Source organism: Empidonax traillii, unplaced genomic scaffold (assembly GCF_003031625.1).
Source record: "Empidonax traillii isolate 1590-97213 ecotype Southwest subspecies unplaced genomic scaffold, ASM303162v1 scaffold589:size398478, whole genome shotgun sequence".
NCBI lineage: Eukaryota > Metazoa > Chordata > Aves > Passeriformes > Tyrannidae > Empidonax > Empidonax traillii.
The window spans coordinates 94239-109589 of NW_020955782.1; the positions used below are offsets into that span (position 1 = coordinate 94239).

The 15351-nt window shown below is 37.4% G+C and overlaps 1 protein-coding gene across 6 annotated transcripts in view; it reads right to left on the reverse strand.

Moving 5' to 3' along the window:
• Positions 1-15351, reverse strand: part of BRCA2 (BRCA2 DNA repair associated) — a 38225-nt gene that overhangs the window by 4520 nt on the left and 18354 nt on the right. For 4 of the 6 annotated variants that reach the window (XM_027898282.1, XM_027898280.1, XM_027898283.1 and 1 more), the window contains exons 12-23: positions 15100-15192; positions 13667-13736; positions 12851-13269; positions 11695-11885; positions 10915-11102; positions 8218-8388; positions 7568-7916; positions 6744-6899; positions 4616-4760; positions 1666-1787; positions 415-616; positions 34-200 (exon numbers count right to left, since the gene is read on the reverse strand). In XM_027898282.1, coding sequence (XP_027754083.1) covers positions 34-200; positions 415-616; positions 1666-1787; positions 4616-4760; positions 6744-6899; positions 7568-7916; positions 8218-8388; positions 10915-11102; positions 11695-11885; positions 12851-13269; positions 13667-13736; positions 15100-15192 — 2273 coding nt within the window. Of the gene's footprint in view, positions 1-33; positions 201-414; positions 617-1665; positions 1788-3578; positions 4160-4615; positions 4761-6743; positions 6900-7567; positions 7917-8217; positions 8389-10914; positions 11103-11694; positions 11886-12850; positions 13270-13666; positions 13737-15099; positions 15193-15351 lie in introns of those variants that run through there. The other 2 variants (XM_027898284.1, XR_003572827.1) reach the window with 2 other exon arrangements.

Consider the following 15351-nt stretch of genomic DNA (forward strand, 5'->3'; position numbering starts at 1 on the left):
AATGACACATCTTTACGCACTTAAAGCACTTACTGATAGTTGCAGATACTGAGTTTTCTTCGTTGCGATTAATTGTATGTTAGTTGAGTCTGCCCTTCCTTTGGACTGTGATGCTGACAGCTGGTAGATTCTGTACCGACTGCCCTCCTTTAGCAATGAACAAATATCCAGCAGTGGACGCCAGATACTCAGTATCACTCCTAGCAGTATCAGAATAAGATGTATTAGCTGTGCAATACTAAATTGAAGGCTTCTAAACAAAATAAATCCACAACACTCCCTCCACCCAAAAGCCCTAAACCAACTGAAAATATTAACATGCAAACTAGAATATTGTCGGGAGACTCTTCAGTTCTATCTACGTTGGCCAGTTACCAAGTTTAGTTAACATTTATAATTTTTCAAGTTAATAACCTTTATATTTTTCTTGCTTTCTGTAGTCTACCACACACAATTTCCATACAGCAGACACGTCTCTTTTGGAACAACCATTTTCTTCCTGTTCTGCTGACTCTAAAGCCTTCTTGAATTCTTCTTGCATCCGAGTTTGCTTTTTGTCATTCATCAACTGCCTGTAAGCCCGCAAAGCTTTTAACTGGTCTTCACTGAGATATCCCTGTAACCAAGAGAAAATGCACTCAGTATCTTTTTTATTATTAAAAAAAATACTGTCAAGATTTTTAGACAGCCTCTTCAAGTGTTCACCTGTTACAAGCAATTTATTGTTCAACTGATACACCACTAGGACTTGAAATGAGGTAAGTTGAAACAACGGGAGGCATCAAGTCTTGACTGGCACTCAGCTGGTGCTCTGCGGTCTCTATAGAGCATTACATTACAGACTGTTCTTACGTGACAATTAGCAAGAAACCTACTTAAGAGTGCATAACTAAGGTGAATATTTAATATAACAGGCATGCTTGCCTGTTTCATATGAAGACATATTAGGAGAAATTTCAGTCAGAATGAAGGAAAGGTTGCATTCCTCCTCAGGCTGCTGTCTCTGAGCTGACACAGTGATTTACACTAAAATCCATCAGAAAGGTTACTTTTCTGGCCAAGCCTCCAAGACCCAGATGCCTTTACAGGCAGCACCAGAGATATGCATACCACAGATCATATGGCTTTATGACCATCAAGGATCCTGACTTGCAAAAGGCAAGGTATGTATTTAATTTTTAACAACTGGCAGGGACTCATCACCTGCATCTTTACTACTGAAGGCATAAACTTAAAAGTAATGATTTAACTGGACCAGGGAATGAAGAAAACAATGACAATATAATTATTCAAACACTTCAGTGAACAGCATGCAAGAATATGTGTGTGCAACTCTAGACTTACGAGATTAATTTAGTTTTCATATAAGCCAGACAAAGAAAAGTAATAAAATTACAAGTAACATTAACATTTAATTGTGCTATATCCTGGATTTTTATGCCAAGAGAAAAGTGCCATCCAAACTATTGTTCATCTATTTCAATAAGACTTCATTACATTTTTTCAAAATTTTTAATCTTAATTTATTTAACAATAAAGATGCTGTAGGAAATCTCAAAAGGCAGCAAAAATAAAGAGTAATTTAATAGTTTATTTTAGCAGGAGGTAGTAAACTGTAAATTATTTCCCAAGCGTTTCAAAATTAGCCCAGTAGGATCTAGTTACCTCCATATAACCAGGATCAGATGCATTCTGAATTGCTTCATAAAGTTCTGCACCATCTTGCAAATTGTGGATTTGCTGTCTTGTGACTATATGTGATCTTGGTGTTCTTCTGGTAGTTCTCTCTGTTGAAAAAAAAGCCATTATGTGGAGTGCAACCAATACACTTGAAAGTGAAAGAAGAAATTATTACGTAAGAAGCATGGTAGTACCTAGGCCTTGACGAAATAAAAATACAAATCACATATATACGACTGATATATGTGTATACATATATTTTAGGAAAATAGCAGAAAATTTTAGAAAAAAGCAGAAAAAAAAAATCTCATTCATTTAAATACAACATAGATTAGAATATTATACAAATTGTGGGGAAGACGGTATCAGTGTCTGCACTTAGAAGAGGGAGGGAGACTTGATGAGCTGCCAAGAAACTTCATCGATACTTGACTGTGTTTTCTCTGTGTGTCACTTCCTCTTCCTCATACAGCAGAAAAGTCTCAAAGATACCAAGATCTGGGACAAGAAGTCTGAACATGAAGGCTCCTTAGGACACCAGCTAAATGCAAAGTTAACTTAATTACATTAAACTATTACACTCTCCTTAGGTAAGTGATTCTGCTGCTAGCATTCTCATGAATTCCTTCAGCATAGCAGACAGTGCTAGTAGACATACAAGACAACTTGTCTAGTACAGACAAGTTTACCAAACATTAAACACCACAGTGAGGTGACTGACATGCGGAAGTTCATATCAGTGAAGTTAAGAATTACAAAGCCATCTTCGATTTCAACTACAAATTCAATGCTAGAACTACTGCCAGAAATCAGTGGCAGAGGTGTGCAGTGTCAGCCTATTATGGAATCAGAAAATGGTTGAAGTGGAAGGGACCTCTGGAGGTCATCTGGTCCAACTCTCTGCTCATGCAGGGTCACCTTCAGCAGGCTGACCAAGATCAAGTCCAGTGAGTGTTTGATTATCTCCAAGGATGGAGATTTTCCAGCCTCTCTAGGCAACACTGCTGATCGTCCTCACAGTGGAAAAGTGTTTCCTGATGTCCAGAGGGAACTTCCCATGTTCCAGTTTGTACCCGTTGGTCTGGACCTGTCACTGGACACCACTAACAGAAGCCTGGTTCCATCTTCTCTTTCAGGTATTTATGTACACTGATTCCTGAGCCTTCTCCAAGCTCAAAAGTCCCAGTTCTCTCAGCTTTTCCTATGTCAGATGCTCCAATTCCTTACATATGTTCATGGCCCTTTCTTGTAACTCCGATGTGTCCATGCCTCTCTTGTACAGAGGAGGAGCCCAGAACTGGACACAGCACTCCACACGTGCCTTACCAAAGCTAAACAGAGGGGAAGGATCACCTCTTTAGACCTGGCAACACTCCTTAACTTGTTCACCAGGACCCCCACGGCCTTTCCTGCCAAGCTGCTTTCCAGCTGGGTGGCCCCCAGCACATAGTGGTGCATGGGACTGTTCCTCCCCAGATGAAAGATTTGACCTTTGCTTTGTTGAACTTCATGAGGTTCTTGTCAGCCCATTTCTCCAGTTGTCCAAACCCCTCCGGATGGTAGCAGCATAATCCTCTAGTGTATCCATTACTCATCCTAATTCTGTATCATCAAACCTGTTGAAAGAACACTGTCCCATTCTTCAGATCATTAATGAAGATGTTCAAACAGGGCTAGACCCAGTGTTGATCCCTGGCAGACACCACTAGTTACTGGCCTCCAAAACAGACGTTATGCCACTGATCACCATCCTCTGGGCCCTACTGTTCAGCCACTTTTCAATCCACCTGACTGACTGCTCATCTAGCCCATGCTTCATCAGCTTCATTATGAGGATCTCAAGGGAGAACATCAAAAGCCTTACTGAAGCCCAGGTAGAAAATAGGCACTGCTCTCACCTCATCCAACCAAGCCAGTAATTCCATCACAGAAGGTTGTCAGGCAGGTCAAACATGACTTCCCCTTGGTGAATCTGTCAAATACTCCACATTTTTGTCCTTCATGTGCCTGGAATTGGTTCCAGGAATATTTGTTCCATCACCTTCTTAGGGATCAAGGTAAGGCTGACTGGCTTGTAGTTAGTTTTCTGGGCCCTCCTTCCTGTCCTTTCCGAAGACAGGAGACACATTTGCTTTCCTCCAGTCTTCAGGCACCTCTACCAATCAACCAATGATCATGCAAAGAGGACCAAAAGCAGCCTCACAGACATCACTCAGCTCCTTCAGCACTTCAGAGTTCATCTCATCACCAGCCATGGACTTACACATGTCCAGTTTGCCTAAGTGTTCTCTAACTTGATCCTCTTCCACCAAGATTATGTCTTCCGTGCTTCAGAATTTCCCATGGTCTCCAGAGCATGGGATTCCTAGTCAAGGGCAAGGTGAAACAAGCATCCAGTAACTCAGCCTTCCCCATGTCCCTTGGGACCAGGGTCCCTGTCCCATTTAGGAGATCCACTGAGCTCAGTGTCTCCGCAGTCCTGCAACGTTTGTGATGAAAGATGCTCAGTGCCTAATCTTGGTGTTCAGGTCCACTGAGATACATCCCAGCAGTGCCCACTCTGGGTGAATCATTATAGTATCAGGTCCCTGAAGAGAATGAAATTAAGAATTCTACAATTTCATAGCACTTCCCTGAGCATCATCTCAGTAATTTTTTAGTAGCCTGGCTACCAATACATTCAGGAAGAGTCTCCTAGATAGCTGCAAAGCCAAGCAAATAAGCATGTGACTGTTTTCCACTGAAAGGTCTTGATATACAGGAAGCAAAAATCTAGAAAAATACGAAACAAAAACAACAAAGAAAACAATCCCAAATCTCATCTCTGCTTCTCTATCCCCAGGGAAGTTTTTTGACAGTTTTTTTAGACTCTCCTGTAAACATCAAAAATGTTTTTGTGTTCTTAATACCTATTCTGAAAGAATGAAAGCTTTACCTTCATGCTCTTCATATTCTGATTGGATTTTTGCAAACAGAGCTTCCAGTTTCTTTTGTTGATCCTCTGCATGCTTGGCAGCTTCCCTTTCTTCAGCTCGACTGTTACGAAAAACATATGAACCAGCTGATGTCTTTTCCATCCACTGAAATAAAAAGATTCAAACAAAACCCAGACTTGAAAATTATTTTTAACATAATCTAGTTTCCTTTTAATACTCATTGTTATTCAAAAATGCTTTAAAAATGAACAGGTAGTAGATCCTAAGTTCATTCGGTATAATGGATAAAAGGCAAAAAGCTACAGCATTGGTAAATCTTCACTTTAATGTTACAGAGACAGAATGGAGCAGTATCCAAAATCAGATGACTTAACAGCTGAAGAAACCATAGTCTAAAGTAGTAAGTATCAGTGATGTAATTTTAAAGACAGCTGGATCTGACTGGTAGATACATTAAGATACAAACCATTAACGTGCCAGTTTAGATGCTGTAAAGGAACTATGATGTTGTCCTGCTCTTAAACCTTTTCTGCCTGAAATTATTCCACAGGGCTAGTGCCTTGTCCACAACTCTGCTAAAACTGGCTTGACTGAGATAGGTGAGCCAAACAACGTCCCTACTGATGAAAGTAAGTGGTCCCTTCCCTTCCTTTTAACTTTACAGTTCTGTCTTCTCCCTTGCACTGGCTCTAGTACCTACTTGACGTCAGCAGACCATATCAGTTTGATAACTCAACAGACAGCAGTTCATTGTGCTTCTTGTTTTGGTTGGTTTTAATTATTATTAATTACTTACTCTTGGTTTAAAATAAACAATAAATTAAATTAGCTAAGCAACAGGTCCAGGATTAGCACAGAGAAGCAGCAGGAGAGTACAGTGAAAGCAGGATGAGGAAAGGTTGCAGGACTAATTCTTATGAGGCAGTGAATTGTTGAAATGGGCTCTGCCTGTCTCATTTAATTGCATGCCATGTAGTTCCTGCACTATTCACAGTCTAATGCATTTAGTTAAGGTTACACTCCTTGACTCTTGAGGTAAAAGGAGACAGTCCAAATCTTCCTATAATTTTGGTATGTTTGAACAAAAGTCTTAGAAAAGAAAAAAGTACATCAGTACATCTTAGAAAAGAAAAAAGTACATCAGTACATCAGTCTCCTGATATAGTGAGATGCAAAGCACCACTTTCCTCCCCAGCCTGGAAACCACTTACTGTGATGTGATTACCTAAATAAATGTTAGCTCTACCCAGGCAGCTTACACAGTAAGTACTGCAATTTTCTCCATTAAAGCAATGATCTAAATATCAAAGTAATGATCCAAACCAAATATTGCTAGTGCTTTTGCAGAATTCATGCTACACCAACCAACAGTTAAACAACACCTTAGAAAAAAAGCAATGAAAAAAAAAATCCCGTAATAACACGCCAAGTATAATATGCTCTGATAAAAGTTAATAAAACCTGAAAGTTGTATCCTGGTTAAACTGTTAACATTAAAAGGACTGACTGCTAACAGAAATATTGTTTCTTTTTGTGGTTGGTATTGTTATTAAACCAAATAGTTACAGTGAAGTCTGACCATACTTAAAATGACTGGATATTAAGTGGTATTTAAAAGATCTTAATTCTATTTTATACCATAAGCACACGCAGTATTTTCAGTCATATTTTTAAATAATAGAACTTAAACAATACAGTCAGCTACATGTAAGAAAAAGTAATCTTACTAAAGCCTAGAAATATACAACTTCTATGTTAGCATGTATGTAAAAATAAAAAAAATCGAGTTTCACTTGTTCTTGGAGTTGAAACTGTCAGTGTCTTTTTTCTCTTTAAAACAAGTACTGGGCTTTTTAGATTCCAGAACTGAAATCCAATTCTTTCTGGTTTTTTGAAGCTGAAAGCAAAGCCAACCAGAAGATACTGAGTGCAAACTCAAATTTTTCTTACAGCAAGATACATGCACACTGCAAGAACCGCTCTTGTTCATTTTACACATAATAGTACCTTTTCTTAAATTTTTTAGCTCTCTATATTATGTCTGATTTGAGGAATGATATAGCAATTAACTGCTATAATGTGGATCTCACAGAACCTGTTAAGATTCATAAAATACTTACACCATACCTGAATAGGATAAGTTCTTTGAATAACTACATCAATACACCCCACTGCACCACCCTCGCTGTAAAGCGATGACAACGGCAAAGGAAAAGGCCTGGGATCCCGATGAAATCCTAGTTTTGCATGCCATCGTGCACATCGAGTGCTGTTCGCTGAAAACTGAATGAGACAAGTCATGAATGATAAACTGTCACTGGTAGGTCAAAACTATACCCAACTTATTAAATCTACAGGAAAGACCATTTTCACACCGACCTCACTAAGAATACATCTGAACACAGCACATTTTAAAGGTTTTCTGTCACACTGAAGAAATGTATTTTAAACAGAAACTAAAAATTTGATGAGTTAAAATTCTCTAAGAGATGAGTATCTATGAGACAAGTCACTGCTTTATACCAGAGGAGCAACAGTGTTATGCTAAAACTTCACCCATCTCTTTAAGCATTCTCAAATAAATCAAAGCCCTCCCCTGCCAGTCCACCCTCTCACAACCTGGTTTTCCCCCCACCATTCTTCTTCCAACTTCCACATTGTAAGTGATGAATAAGTACTTTTTGTAACTTGCTGCTTAACCAAATCAAGGAGCTGGAATTGTCAAAACACATAGCAAAACTTGGAAGAATTTTGTACTAGGAACTTCTCTTCCAACCCTATTGAATAGTGTCAATGACCTTGTGGCACATCTTACAAATTGGTTATTAAACTTCAACAAAGCTCCATCTGTTTGTAAAGCCCCCAAAACTTTGTTTACAGAATGTGGCTCAACTAAATAGCATTCATCTCTCAGTCACATCCATTTAAGCTGAACTGATATTTTATTTTACCTTTAACATGAGGGAATCTGGAGCTTCCAGTGGTGTACATCCATTCTGAGAGCCAACAAGTTCTGCTCCGTGCACTATGATCTTCTGACCAACAGTCAGTCGCCTTCTATCTAAGAAAGCTTTGAGAGGTGGATCCAGAAGAGCTCTAATCCCATACCAGCCATCAGTAACTTCAATTATTGCCGCTTTTTTATTTTCCACGTTCTTATTGCTACTGCTAGGAGATACAACGGCGTTCAGCGATATGATTTTGGAAATACACAGTACAAGTGTTTTACCTGCTGCGTCATCTCTTTCCGTTATTTTTTTGATTGCTGATCGCTTACTTTTATCAACTTCCAAGTCATACCTACAAAAAAGCATCCAGGTTTTGTTAAAGCAAACAAAACCCACCACATCTTTTTTCTTTAAACACAATTGTAGCAAACTATTGCTTATTCAATCTACAGTTAAGCACCACTATAGCAAAGCAAATGTAATCTAAATTTTTGCAAATAACATGCATTATGCTTTTAATACTGCTATGCACAACTTTACAGTGAATGCATTCTATTAAATAGTAAATGCAAGGTATAGAGGTGTTAATTTTGTAATTTAAAAAGTATACAGTACCACAAGTTACAGGTCCAAATACATTGCTATACACATACCTATATTTCAATTGCAACAGCACCATTTCTGGTGTCAAACATCTGTTAGCAAATTCATGTGGGAATGACACTTCCATGGCTGCCAGTTTCCATACAATCCATCTGTAGTGATTGTAAACCCAGGCCTCAGATATTAGCTTGGGATCCACACCAGGAGTATCACAGAGGGCTCTGCAGATAAATGGTTAATAAATTAACCTGAAATCCACTGCAAGTTTTAACTTGTCTATTTTGCCCTAGCATTGTATTCGGTGTATGTACACAGGCAACATTAACAAAAAAATATTGATTACACTGAAAACAGGAAGGTTAAATTCCATCACCTGATCTGCTTAATGTCTGAATACTGAAGTTTTGTCCTCATATGCCTTGGCAGCACACATGTGCATACATGTATGTATCCTTGAAACGGAGATACTTGACCCAGCAGCAGCCCCAGGGACGTGCTCTGTCTGCTTCATGCAGTTATGCACATAGCATAGATGGACTGAGGTGTGCTCCATCCCCCTTCAGCCCTGCAATTTCCCCTGCTTGCTTGATGGGTTCATTACAACCTACATGATGGCTTGGGGGACCCAGAAAGTTTACAGATAACACCAAACTTAGAGAAGTGATTGATACACTGGGGGATCCTATTTAGTGGGACTCGAACAGGCATGAGAAACAACTTTGTAGGAATCTCATGAATCTCATAAAATTCAACAAAAGCAAAGTCTTGCACTGCAATGTAACTATCCCACACAGCAGTAATAGGCTGGGGCTGACTGGCACAAAAGGATCCAAGGACCTAGTGGACAAGATGACCATACAACAGCAATATATCCTTGCAAAGAAGAACAAAAGCATCCTGGGCTGTATTATAAGCAAGGTCAGCAAGGCAGTGATCCTTCCCTTCTCTTCAGCACTTGGGAGAAAGCTTCTGTCCAGTTTTGGATTTGCCAGGACAAAGGTTTGGTATACTGGAACAAACCTCACAGAGAGAAACCAAGGTGATCTTGAGGGCTAAGCACATGACATACAAGTTAAGACAGCTGGGTTTGTTTGAATTTAAAATAAGTCAAAAAGACCTTATTGCTGTCTATGACTACTTGACTGGAAAGTTCAGAGAAAACAGGGACACATTCTTCCTAGAAGCACTCAACAACAGGATGAGAGACAACATACCAAGCTGGACCATGGAAAATTCCAATCAGAAATAAAGGTAGTTGTTTTGTTTTTTAAACCATGGGAATGGTCAAATGGCACAGGCTGTCCAGAGAGGTTGTATAATCTCTGCCCTTGGAGATGTTCAAAACTCAGCTAGGGAAGTCCCTGAGTAATTAATCTAATTCAAACTGTATTGAGCAGAGGCTTGGACTGGATGACTGCCATCAGTTCCTTACAACCTAAACTATTCTATGATTCTGTGAACTCCAGCATATGATTGTTCTTTACTGAGTAGTTGCTGGGTATGGACACACAACATCTCCCGTTCTCCCATGATGAACAAATATCATTGACACCAAAAACGTTTCTCAAGGTAATGTGGGAAAACCTAATAACGATTCTGCCTCACTAGCATGAGTAGAATGCAATTTTTTATGAGAAAGTACAGATCACAACATGGAAATACACATCTCATAATAGTCAATTTTCCCATTTTGGACTGCTGGCACCAACTTCACCAACCCAAACTTACAAATAAAAACAGTTCTTGAGCTTGGAACAGACCTATCTCTGTCACACTTTGGTACTGCAAAGCAAATACTGCAAACATCTCGAATTCTGACATTACTCAGATTGGCAATGCATGCTTGACTACAAACACTACGCAAATACAGGTGCCTGCCTTGAGTATTTTGTGAATGAATACCAACAGTGACACTGATTTGAACACAGAGCATCTCAAACCTGCAGGGCCACAATTTGGACTTCGATGATCCTTGTGGGTCCCTTACAACTCAGGATATTCTATGATTCAAATTAACAGAAGAAATCAGAAAATAATAGTTAAGCATTTTCTGAAGTTTTGCTGCAACAACAGTGCACTGGTAGTTCCTTGAGCTGCTGCTGAAGTTACAACCTACACACCTGCTTACAGTACAACAAAACATAATTTTCATGGAAGTGTTTAGGAGAGGTATACTCAAACACGTATTTTTTTTCAGCTCTTTTTAAAGGACCTGCAAAAGGAGGGATAGAAGAACCAGAAAAAAATGCAAATGTTGCTTCTGCACTTAATTTGGTTCTTACATATACTCAAAAGAAGGCTTGATGGGAAAAGTGCTTTACTACTGTAGCTTAGGCTTCCTTCAAATTATATATCATCTTTAAAAAAGTTATATTAAAAAAACATTTTCATCCCTGTCCTGTCAAAGAAGCCCTAAGCACCTTCCAAATCAACCTTCGTTCCCATCAAAAAATAGTTGTGGGATTTTTTTTTAGACTATTTACACAGTTGAAGAATTCCCAGAAATTTTCTAAATTGGCTTTGTATGCTTTCTTTAATGGTCATTGAAGATCAATCACTCGCAACACTAATCTACAAAGCAAATTTACAATCCTACAGTATCTTTACACTACCAGAGGTGTACTAAAAATGCAGAGTAAAAATAGTCAGAGACTTCAAGAGATGACTACATTGGATTTATTCTTGGGGATAAGAGCATAACTAACTAATAAACAGCACAGCTGTCTCAAGTTCATAAGTAACAATACCTGTAAAACTCCTTTTTTCCAGCTTTTCCCTCATCTGTAGGTATTAGCCATCCTCCATCAGCAAGTTGCATTCCATTTCCAGCTAACAAATACTCCTTACTGAAAAAGTCTTTGACGAGAAACTGGAAAGATTCTGCATTTGTGCTGTTAACTTGTATGCAATGTTTTGAAACACCGTATGTGTATAGCTGAAAAACACAAAATAATGACAATACAGTAAGAATTCAGCTAAGAGTTTTAATATATTAAAAATTTAGATTAAATATTTCCCTAAGGCTGAGACAGCTTGTCTGATCTTGTCATTTCATACGTAATCCAGGAAGAATGAATTCCCAGCAATTATTTTAGCAGAATAGCATCACAGTGTGCTTCAAAAGTGTTTTTAAAAATTCATCTGGTTTTGTACCTTCACTGAACCAAAAGCAAGAGGCTTTTCATATAGATCTACCTAACCTTAAACATTAACTGTCCTCTTATCCCAGCACTTCATATGGGTTAAAAGTCAATAGCAATTATAACTGGTGATTTTTTTTCCCCTTTTTTGGTGCTTCTCTGGTTTGACTATAACACTAGAGACTTTAAGACATTTATTACTTGGAATTGTCTTAAAAAATGTGGATATACAAAGCTACTTCAAATACTGCAGCAACTGGTATAAAAGCTACTCTAAATTCTTACCTAGAAATGGAAGAATGTATTGATTCAAAAGCTACTGAGATTTTAGATGCTCCTCTTAAGAAACAGATGCAAAAGACAGATAATAGAAAGATACCAACATACCTCTTCTGTAGAATAAAAACTAGGAGATTTCTCTTCCACCGCAGTTTTCAGAGAGATTCTATTGCTCGCAGAGGTTTTAATGACATAAAGACTGCCTGGCTGTGAGCGAATATTTTGCCTGCACTTCTTTTTAATTCTCATTTCCTGCAGATCTCTGGCACAGCGGAGATTTGTCACCATCCTGACCACAGCTGCAAAGAAAAAAAAACACAAAAATATTTTTAAAGATATACTGTCACACTACAAAAGTGGATTGAGAGGAACATATTTGCTATGCCACTCTGCAGATTGTTAGAAACTGCAAGTCTAAATATTCAAAGTTTAATGCATTTAGAAAGCAATGATTACTGAAAGCATCCGTATAATATTATATGAAACATTATATGTCCATAATAATTTTGTGTAAGTCCCTGAACTAAACTTTGAGACACATATTTTTCTCATCAGACTGAACTCAGTCTTCATATAAAACTCCATTTGAAAAGAAATTAGTTGATGACTACATCAACTAATGTGATCTTGAGATTTTGACCTAAATACAGGATCTAATTCTGCAAACATTCATACACCTGTTCAAATATACACAACGAGTCCCTCTGAAAAAAATCCAGATTATTTGATTATAATTATATAGTTACAGAAATCACACACAGTGGAACATTCAAGAGAGCTCAGAGGGCATAAGCCCACACACTAAAGTCAACCAGTTGTGCATTTAAACTCTGCCTCTTTGGAAATGACACAATCAATCATTTATATGGTTAACCCTACATTTTAATTAGAGAACAGAATGAAGAATAAGCGAATGAAATATAGCAAGGCTAGTCTAAGGTTCCTAGGTTATTTTACCTAAGACATGTATAAAAAAATCAGGTATCAAACAAAACATAAGCTATCTTGTTTCTGAAGCACTGTGTGAAATATTTTTCAACTTCTTAATAACCTTAAGAGATGAGCAACATATAATTTGTTAGGAGTGAAATATAAAATATTAGGAAAGTAATTATTTCCTAGTTTTCTCACAAAAAGAAAAAAGTTTAAACAGAAGTTTCTTTTTATTAAAAAAAAAGTCTGTCAGAATACATAGAAAAACCTTAAGCATTTAATTCTGACAGTTAGTATTCACAATAGTTAAGTAAGCAAAATCTGAAAATACCTGATTTACCATTTTCTCTGTCAGTGTCTGCTGCATGCTGGATGCAAGACTGGTGATCTTGAGGTTCAGCAGTATTTTGCTCAGTTGTGATCTGATTTAATTCCATCTCTTGGGTCATACTTTTGCTGATCGGTGAGTCACACCTTTTGCTGCTACCTTGTTCACATGTAGAAAACGTCAGCTTGGTTTTGAAGGGTGGAATAAAAGTTTTAACAGTTTTGCCAGATCTGTACAGACTTCTTGTTTCTTCACTCTCTTTTGCTGAGGCCTTACATGGAGTAGAAACCTCTGAAGTACCATTTGAGGACTGCCTTAGTGCACGGTGCTGAAAAATGGCAGGTTTAGACTGGAATCCTTTGAAGTCTTGATCTGGTAGAGCAAGGGTAGGATCCTTGACTTCTTTACGTTCTTTAGTTGACCTACAGAGATGAGAATGTTAAAACACACAAATTTCAGCCTCCTGACAAAAATCTTTCTCAGGATTTTTGTACTCTCTTCTTATTTGAGTAGTACAACTTTCAATACTACATCAATAAAAAGACAAGGTCTTTGATGTTTTAAAAATTGAATACTTAATTTCTATTGAGAAAAGACAGAGTGTAAAAGAGTGTAGTTTGTTTAGCATCTTACGGGTCTACCGCAGCAATATGTGTTCTATGTGCGATATTTACTGTTTATTTTGGAGTAAAATTATAAGTCTTTTATAAAGTTGTAAGTAGTAAATTATTACTATATATTTTCAGAAAGCTACAAAGGCTTGTGAGGTTTTAAGAAATTGCATTAGAAGAACTCTACAATATATAATAAATTTCTCACCCAAAAGGTTGACAAGTTACGGGTTTTAAAGGCACATGGTACATAAATTTTCTTCTGTCTTTGAAAATGCCTGTAAGATAATTGGAAAAAAATGTATTTGAAATCATACATTACATGGATAGATAATTACAGAATGTTTTACCTAAATTAATGATATAAATATAAATAAAAGCTTCCAGGGTCGGTTTAAACAGTTTTACTCTTTCCTGCCCCAAAAAATGTTCTTATAGACATCTCCATGCTAATTGAAGACAGATCTAAAGCATAAGTGAACACAATGTTGAACTCTCAAGAGTTTGTATTTCTGACCTGGCAATACATTTTTAGGCTCCTGTAGGGGAAATGTTTATCATATATTTAATTCCAGGTAGCCTCACCATTCAATTCAGAACTTTTTCAGCAACTTTTATTTATTTTTTTATTTGAAGTTACAACAGAAAAGGGTGTATTTGCACAACCTCCTTCTATCACTGAAGGACAGGCTTATCTTGGAATTATCAATGTAATTAAATCGTATCTGCTGGGAATGTAAACTCACTTGTGCCCTCAGGCTGCAAAGAGAAGTTTCATACGATAAGTTGCATACACAAGATGATACATGTTCTAGAAGCCAGAGGCAAGACTGCACTGGAGACAACTGTTTTCAATTGTTCACCACAGAAAAACACTGTTCAAGTCCTCCTGCTGCAGGGTAGGATAATACTGACATATGAAGGGAATAAAATTATTCTCAGGCACCAATTTACAAATTCCATTTGAAATTTTAAATTACGGCTTTTATGCCTAAAACAGATTTAGCACAGCACTCAGGAACCAATGTACTTGTTAAATAAATATATTTGATGAATCCTGCTATCAAATTTAGGTGAGAGCATGCAGTGCTTAAAAAGAACAAGTTTCTTAAAGAACACTGCTTATCCCATAACCAAAAACCATAGCCAAAAATCACGCTATCCTAATATCCCGATCACTAACTAGCTTCACATAAAACATCAACTCAAACTTTAAAAGCTTTGATATCCCTTTCATAGGTCTCCATATTCCTCACTCAAAATATTATAAGCATCTGTAACAGACAGTTATCAGTGAGTATATTACCAGTTTCATTTTCCTGTAGATAATTAATCAATAAAACATATTCTGCCTACTGAGATTAGAATTCCTGAGATTTAGGACTGTGAGAAACCAGAGTTCTTATAGAAGTAATATATTGTAATATATTCAGATTCCACACAATAAGGCATACCATTAATCATCTGATTTCAACTCAGCACAGACATTACTACAGCAGTTTCTCTGAATTTCCATGACTATACTGATAAATGCAGTAGTTAAGTAGTCTTGTTATATGTTAGTTTGTTGTAAACTGAAGAATTCTAAAGATATCAATTGACATCAGATTACTGCTTAGAACACAAGATGACTAAAATTACCATCAGGGGTGCTTTTTGAAGCTTTCAAAGATCTGGGGGGATTCTCTGTTCTGTTAAATTCAAGCAGGAGCTGTCTTTTAATTGGAGGTTCTCCTAGGATAAAAACACATAATTTTAGAAGTTATGTTCCTTTCAAGTTCAATTTCTTACCAACCTACACAACTTAACTGTAATTTTTAAGTAAAATGTTGAAGAAGTCAGAGAAAGCACAACTAGCAAATTTTCAGATCACACGTCTCTTAAATGGTCTTT